The 8,745-nt window shown below is 36.2% G+C and overlaps 1 protein-coding gene across 1 annotated transcript in view; it reads left to right on the forward strand.

The window, feature by feature from the left end:
• Positions 1 to 8,745, forward strand: part of Stt3b (STT3B, catalytic subunit of the oligosaccharyltransferase complex) — a 103,471-nt gene that overhangs the window by 90,059 nt on the left and 4,667 nt on the right. Inside the window, exons 11-15 of the mRNA XM_004634227.3 lie at positions 651 to 838; positions 1,702 to 1,873; positions 3,420 to 3,593; positions 5,045 to 5,158; positions 7,865 to 8,077. Coding sequence (XP_004634284.1) covers positions 651 to 838; positions 1,702 to 1,873; positions 3,420 to 3,593; positions 5,045 to 5,158; positions 7,865 to 8,077 — 861 coding nt within the window. The remainder of the gene's footprint in view (positions 1 to 650; positions 839 to 1,701; positions 1,874 to 3,419; positions 3,594 to 5,044; positions 5,159 to 7,864; positions 8,078 to 8,745) is intronic.

Genomic DNA, 8,745 nt, shown 5'->3' on the forward strand with positions numbered 1-8,745 from the left:
TTCATAGAGATTTCTGGTAATAAAACACATATCTGCTTTTGTATTTGTAGTTTTTATATTTTGTATTTTGTTTCGTGATCATTTTAATCAGCTTTGATAGCTTTGTGACTGTTCTGTTCTGGTTTTTAGAGTATACATATGTGAATGTGTTTTTGTATTTTTTTAAGATAATCTTAGTTTTAACAGATCTATTTGTTTTAGGGTTTCATATTTGTAAGGATGATTCTGTAATTGCATTTTTTTCCATACCGAAGTCTTGTTTTACAGCTAGACATTGCCATTTTCAGGATGTAGAATTGAGATTTTTATAAGAACTTACATATTCAATTTTATAGTGTCAGAAATGGGGCCATTGGATTATTATATTCTTTGTATTTAAGATAAGGAAAACTGGGCTTGAAAGCACCCTCTTACTGGAGACATTGCTGAAGTCAGCCTCTGGATTGGGTATATTCTGAGGAAATTTTGTGATTCACTTTTGACTTTAGACTCTACATTTATGAATTCTAGAAAGCTTTTTATCACCTTCAGAAGAATATCTGATAGTGGCACATCTTTTGAGTCAGAATTAAATGGATAGATAACATCTTCCCTACTTTATTCCTTTGGGTATCATGGTGAGCCTGTCTCAGCCCTCCTTGTCCTCACAGGCTGGCAAGGTGCGGAAGCATGTGGCTGAGCAGGAAAAGCCAGAGGAGGGGCTGGGCCCCAACATCAAGAGCATCGTCACCATGCTTATGCTCATGCTGTTGATGATGTTTGCTGTGCACTGTACCTGGGTCACCAGCAATGCCTACTCCAGTCCCAGCGTGGTCCTGGCTTCCTATAACCATGACGGGTATGAACACAATGTAGCAATACAAGCATTTTCTAATAACACTTTTTTTTTCCTCAAAAGACAATGTTGAAGAGACTCTGAATTTTATTGTTTTTGTTTTCTCTGCTGAGACATTGTTAGACAAGAGCTCAACCCATGAATCTGTATTAGTGTGACCCTTTCGTCTACTTTCAGTGGAATGAATAGTAATCATTGGTTTCCACAGTATTTTTCACAAGTAATCCACAAAGCATGCTCATTGGACTACATCAACATCATGACTATGAAACATTTCAGAAATACAAATAACCATATCCTAAGCCTATTGAATCAGAAACCTGGATGTGGGACTCAACAGTTTGTAGTTTAACAGGCTTGTGTAATTCTGTGGAGCTAAAATTTAATAACTTTTATAATAGTATCTTGCTTCTTCCTCTTCTGCTCACATGTGAGGTTAGTAGATAAGCACAATATTAGGCGCTACCTCAGAACTCTACATCTGATTTGTGTGTGTGTGTGTGTGATTTGTTCTTTTTATTTTTTAAATTTTATTTATTCATTTATATGTGTGTGTATGTGTGTGTGTGTGTGTGTGGCCAGCTCAGCCCACCAGGGGGCGAGGCTGGCTGGCATGTGGTGCTGGGGGATTGAACCGCGGTCCCTGTGCTTTGCTAAGCTTGTTCTAAGTAGGTGCTTTAGACCACTGAGCCATCTCACCAGCCCCTCTACATCTGATTTTATACAAGATTTACATGCGTGTTAGTTTGAGAAGCACTTGTCCAGTTTTGCGTTTTGTGTTTTCTTTTGGTTTAGTATCTCAAGATGTTAAATTATCCTCTTCACATTTATAAGATTTAATTGAGAAGAATGTTGATTCTTTTCAGCACCAGAAATATCTTAGATGATTTTAGAGAAGCCTACTTTTGGCTAAGACAAAACACAGATGAACATGCCCGAGTGATGTCATGGTGGGATTATGGCTATCAGATAGCTGGAATGGCTAATAGAACTACATTGGTGGATAATAACACCTGGAATAATAGCCACATAGCACTGGTAAGGATTTACAAGTTGTTGGGTTTTTTGTAAAGTCAAAAATAAATTTTCACTACTTAGCTATCAGGCTTCACATATGATTAAATATAAAAATGTGGGTGGAAGTACTCTCTGATTGCTGAATTCTCAAAATACTACATTGCATATGTATTCAATAAAATGACCTCAGGGTATGCTTATGTTTTTTAAGAGTGATACTTATGTAAAGATCACCCAGAATTGCATACTGATTATATTGGTAAATTTTGTTGTTTCTCTTATGGAGAATTAGGCAAGGTCAAAACTTTTTTTTTTCTTTCAATTTTATGTAATTGGTACAGGGTCTCAATACACAGCTGGGACTCCTAGTGATCCTCCTGTTTTCAGCCTCCCCAGCCCTGGGATTACAGGTGTGTGCCACCACACCCAGTCTCTGTGGCTGGGTCAGTGCACCTAGGGCAGGGCCAGTGCAGCATGTGGTACCAGGGATCAAACCCAGGTCCCTGCGCTTGCCAGACAGGTACTTAGACTACTGAACTACCTTCCTGGCCCCAAAAGCATTTTTTTTTAAAAAAAAAGGTTATTTAGTTATTTATTTGGTACAGGGTCTCACTACACAACTCAGACTGGTATTACAGGTGCACGCCACCACTCCCAGTCTCATTTTTTTTTTCTGCTAGCATTTTAAATGCATTTTCCACTATAAGAAAAAGTTTTTGCAAATATTCAGCAACTCCACTGTTATATGGTTCTGCAAATTATGTTCATTTGACCTGCTGAATGACTACTACATAATTAAAGATAATTCTCTTTAAAGATTTTTGAATACATGGGTCTTAGCTAAATTAATTCTACTTTTATTGGTAGTGTAGCTAATCATCAGATGTATGCTTGGTTAGAATATATGTCCTAATAAAATTACTGGTCAGCCCTGGCCTGGAATTATGAGGAAGTATCTCTTATAACTTGCTTACTTTCATTTTTAAATGGCAATTTCATAAAACTTAATTATTAACAAAATGTTATAACATGTTGTCCCGGTTACTTTTCTGTTGTTGCTGAGACAAATACTTGACACCTAAAATGAAGGAAGGAAAGGTTTATTTAGCTCACAGTATGGATTTCAGCCAATACCCACCTGGCTCCAAGGCAGAGTGGCACACTGCAGAGAGCAACCTTTCATGGCAGAGGCAAAGAGCAGGAGAGCCAAAAGGAGCAGCAGCAGCTCTGGCAGCTGGCTAGCTTCTCTCCCCTCCTCACATTATAATGCAGATTCCCTGCCCCAGGGCAGGTGCAGCATCCACACCCTCAGTAATCAATCACAAACTCCAGAAGCCGCCCCAAGACTACATGAGGCTTTGGAGGGAGGGGTGAGGACAACTAGACACAACCCATAACACATATATTCTGATTTTAACATTTCTGGTATAAATTATTTGCATTTATAAATGTCAAATATTTTGAGTCCATAGAAAATCATTTCTGCAAAACAGTTCTTTGTAAATCAAACTTTGGGTGAGATTAAGTCCATCTTGCAGTAAAATTGTACATTCACTTTATCCTGTAGGTGGGAAAAGCCATGTCTTCTAATGAAACAGCAGCCTATAAAATCATGAGGACTCTAGATGTAGATTATGTTTTGGTTATTTTTGGAGGAGTTATTGGCTATTCTGGTGATGATATCAACAAGTTTCTCTGGATGGTGAGGATAGCTGAAGGGGAACATCCAAAAGACATTCGGGTAAGAAACTAGATAATCCCAAGTATGTAAAAGCTCACAGTACTCAATTCTCTTACTTTGCTAATTCTATTGTATTTATTTTCACAGTTCTATCCTCCAGATTAGTCTTTTACCTTGGACTTTATTAACTGGAAGAATTTCCTGCATCTGAGACTCATATACTGTATACTTTTAGATCAGACCACATGTCTGACCACTGTCATGCTGTATACTCTTAAGTGTGTTCTAGGCTATCCCATTTAGGTTTGTGCATTCAGTAATGTTTCCATGACAAAGCCTTTGACATATCGTCATGATTGTACTTCCATTCTACCATGTGATGGAGTCCCTTGGCATGACTTCCGGATTCTACATATTCATAGCTTCTCCCTTCAGCTCTTTCAGCTCATGGCATCTAACCCTGCATTGCCCTATAACCCTGAAAAAAGGCAATAACTTTGAAATTGCTGTTTTTGCATTAGTCTTGTTTCCTCTCTCAATGTAGTAAGCACTATTGTCACTATAATATTAGGTCAGTTTAGCTATTTTACAATGTCTACATATTTCAAATCATTTGTATACTATCATACAAATTTGTATACCATTGTGCAAAAATTAATTTTGCACAATGTGTAATTTTTGTCACTTTTGAAAATCCCTGATAATCACTATTTCTTGGCAATTTTTAGTCAAGCAGGTAATAGTAAAAAGGTATATATGTTCTGTTTGCTTCACAGTGTGGCTCAAGAGTCTTTCCATATTGGACTAGGGAGCACTTCTTCATTCTTTTTTACATTTTTTCAGTGTTTGTATACCTGATTTGTTTAACCTATCTATATTTATTTAGGTGATTTCTAATTTTTAATTTGAAACAGTGGTACAATTTTCTATATTCATTATTTTGCCAGTATGAATCAATAGAATGAATTCTTAGACAAATTTTTGAGTACAGAATTGTTCCATGTAGAGGTTAATTTGTAAATCAACCCAGTGAAGAATAGTACTACACACCATTAGTAGTTTTGTAAATAATCCTGTGTAACAAAAGGAACTGATTTTAGAATTCATATTGGAAAATTTAGGACAAGAGTGGTAATGAAGATAAGGTTAGAAAGAGCCAGCCCTCACTGGTACTGAACTATGGTTTTGGTTTTATTTATTTATTTATTTATTACTATTTGTGTGTGTATGTGGTACCAGGACCCTGTGCTCACCAGGCAGGCACTTATTCTACTGAGCTGTCTCCCTTGCCCTGAACTATAGTTTTCACACTATTCTTTTTACATTATTAAAACTTTATAATGTAGTTAAAACTGAAGGAATTAATTTGAAGGGTGAAGGATATAAATGAATATACCTTTATAAAGATACCTCAAAATCTCATTCTTAAGGGAAATAAAAGAGAATCTATAACATTGGATTTGTTAAGTTGAAGCTGAAGCTGACAGAAATTCCTGATTTCTTTCTTGTAGGAAAGTGACTATTTCACCCCACAGGGAGAATTTCGTGTAGACAAAGCGGGATCCCCTACTCTACTGAATTGCCTTATGTATAAAATGTCGTATTACAGATTTGGAGAAATGCAGGTTAGTTAAAATCAGATTTTCTATAATCTTTTTCAAAAAATAATCTTTTTGCTTCTAGAAAATAGGATATGTTTATTGTGCTTTATATAAAGAAAAATGTGCTTATCTAAAGATTCTTTTTTCCATTAAATTCAGATCTCTGAAATTTCAATTTGAAAAATTAAAAATATTTAGAATAAGGACTTCTTTTAAAATATTTTTTAACACTTTTCTCATACTCAGCCTTTTGCTTGCCATCATCCTACCTTTTGACCTCATGCTTTTGAAAAGCATTTTTCTCCAGAAAGAGAGGCTTTCCACCTAGTAAACTGTGATCTTAGATAGTTCACTTTGCTGTCTTGTGGGGAAGAGCCTCAGAGCTGAATTATAAGTTCACTCTATTTCATTTCTCCATTATCACAGCCAGAACTAAGAGTTTCCTAGTAAATTAGAATAATGTGGAACAGACATAAATGAGTGCAAAATGAGTGAATGTACACCAAGGCATTGTGATGAAGGAACAATGGATGTTATGTCATAGTGTCTGTGTTTCAGGTCAAACTGGCAGGTCTTATAACTCCCAAACCAGTTGCTTTTTCCCTAAACTCTTGGTTTTTGTTTGTAAGAATGGCAGCCTCCGTAAAATAAAAAAAGTAATTTTTGAGCTAAAAGGAGTTAAGGAGCATCAAATGAAGGATGTTCTTTCTTTATCCAAACTCTTCTATGCCTAAAGGCACAAATTAAATGCTTGTACTACAGATAACGCCTTCCCACCCCCCACCCCCCGCCCCCAAACCAGGGATTGATCTTAGTCCCTGTGCTTGCCAGGCAAACACTTATTCTACTGAGCTCTGTCCCCAGCCCTTTACTCTTAGATTCTTTGTCAGCCCAAAGAAGGCCCCAGGGGTATCTGCAAACAAACCTTATTGCTCCATCATTTTCTCCTGTATATGTTTACTTTTCTACCTTAGAAGCCTAAAGACACTTGCCATTTCTCAAATTTACTGTCCTTTGTTGAACATAGTATAGAAGCCAGAGTTCTAAGCCAATGCTTTGAGTTATTTCTTGTTGATACTTTCCTATGTAATGTGTGTTACATTTATTAATAAACTTATTTTTCTCATTAATCTGTTCTTTGTTACAGCAGTCCATCCTACTAAGAATTTGTGAGAGAATTCAAGTCTTATTTCTCTTCAACTATTTTTAAAATTTTATAGCTCTTAGATTATAAGACTATACTATCAAATTAGTACCTTCATACCAAAATCTCAGTGAAAATTAATTTTATATTGCTTTCTGGTGAAGTGCTTACCCTAGAAAACGGGAAAAATTACTTATTTAATCTTAGACTGTCACTGGGGAATCAAGGTAACTCTCCAAACTGAGGTTTGTTAGGGTCTTGATTTGTGAAACATTTTATCTTGTATGATACAGGTGTGGGTGAAATAGGCTAGAACACTCTTCCAGTTCTAAAAGAGTTTTTGCATTTCACCATTTGCCTGCTTATTGTGTTGTCTCAAAGTAGATTTGCACAACTAGTTATTTGCTTCATCATTATCCACTTGGAATCATTGCAGGTGGCTTTAAAAACAGAAAACTGTATACTCATAATAATCTGTAAGTTTTTATGTTTTTCTTTCAAAGGCCGTTGCCTAGTTTTTAAACTCATGATAAGAAAGAAGTGCTTGGCCATAATAATTACTTAACAGTTTTTCTGGGGCAAATGATTTAATTTCTCTGTTCACTAAAGATTATATTTAAGGACGCTCCTTCATTTAAGTTTATTCATGGTTTTGATGCCTGCCCTACTCAAGAATGATATATAGGGGGCCAGGAAGATGGCTCAGTAGAATAAGCGCTTCCCTGGCAAGCACAAGGGTCTGAGTTCAATCCCTGGTTCCACAAAAAAAAAAAAAAAAGAATGATATATAGTTAAAAGTAGATGATCAGAAATAGATTTTTCACTGTTGTGAGTAGGTTTGTTTTTATAAGTTGACTTCACTTGTATTTTGTGTTTTCACATAAATACAGTATGTTCTGAAGGGGAAGTCTCTACCTCATCTCCACATTCCCTCAAATTCCTTATAAATGCTCCAGTTCGGCTTGCTTGGCCTCCTTTGTGGTTCCCACTTTGAGGGTGTAGTAACATTACTACAGCTACACTTGAACAACATAGTCATCATGCTAGTGAAGGACACAGGTAATTCTTACATAAATAAAAATGCTAGTAAAGTGTGAACAGAGGAAAAGAATAGGACTCTATTAAGGAAAACTAAACTACGAATCTCAGAAATAAATAAAATTCTCTGAAGAGATGGTATTTAGCTGAGTATGAAGGATAAAAAGCCAGCATGCAAAAGAACCAAATAAAAACAATATCAGGCAGAGAAAGCAGTTGTCAGACAGAAAAAAAAAAGAAAAAGCACTTTCTCAGATCCCTGTATACCTGTAACATGGTTTTGATGGACTTCATGATTTAATGCCTAAAGGCTGCCTATCCACCCAGGAATTCTGAGAAATTGTTATTCAGGTAGATGCATTTATTTTATTTTTCTAATTTCTTCCTGTCTAGTTAGCACTGTATGAGAACTGATATGGAAGATACATTATTCAGTTCTGTTCTTAATTTTAAAGGGAAGGAGTTTTACACTAATGAAGCTTTCACTGCCGTCTAACATTGAATGCTCTCCAGTGTGTTAACATCTGATATTGATGTCACTTTTGCAGCTGGATTTTCGTACTCCCCCAGGATTTGACCGAACACGTAATGCTGAAATAGGAAATAAGGACATTAAATTCAAGCATTTGGAAGAAGCCTTTACATCAGAACATTGGCTTGTCAGGATATATAAAGTGAAAGCACCTGATAACAGGGAGACATTAGATCACAAACCACGAGTCACCAACATTTTCCCAAAACAGAAGTATTTGTCAAAGAAGGTGAGTGCCACGTGATGTAATTTCTACAGACGGGTAACTCAAGGTTAGTTAGCTTATATGAGAATTACTGAAAATTGCTAATAATTTTTTTTTCCAGACGTATAAAGACTGACACATACGAAATTAATGTCTAGCTAACTTACTATGAGAATTCTTTTCAAACTGAGCCCTTTGGCTATCCCTAGCCACAGCCTTTTCTGGATAGCCTAATACTTTTCTAAAAACATTCTGGCCTCACTTTGTGCCATTCATATTAGTAAGATTTATATGTTAAGTATATCTGTGACAATTTTCCAAACCTGTGTGAAAGTAAAAATGCTGAATGCTTAATGGAGTTGTGATTAAGTTCCTCATCTTTTAGTCAAAGTAAATATATACTGAATATTTATGTTCCAGTCATAGTATACTTCTGTATTATAGGCTTTACTTCAGTGAGTCACAAGGCACTTGTCTTCAAGATAATTATTCTCAGTGTAATTATTATGACAGAGCTTATAGGCAGAAATTATGAGACTATTACAGTCGTTTTCTTGTGTGTGTGTGTGTGTGTGTGTGTGTGTGTGTGTGTATGTATGTGTGTGTGTGTGTGTTTTGCTCCTTGAATGCCTTCAGGGCACTTTTGCATGGCTGGAGTGTTGTGGGGATCGAACTACAGCAAACTGAGGCTG

This window comes from Octodon degus, unplaced genomic scaffold (genome assembly GCF_000260255.1).
Source record: "Octodon degus isolate 3935 unplaced genomic scaffold, OctDeg1.0 scaffold00059, whole genome shotgun sequence".
NCBI lineage: Eukaryota > Metazoa > Chordata > Mammalia > Rodentia > Octodontidae > Octodon > Octodon degus.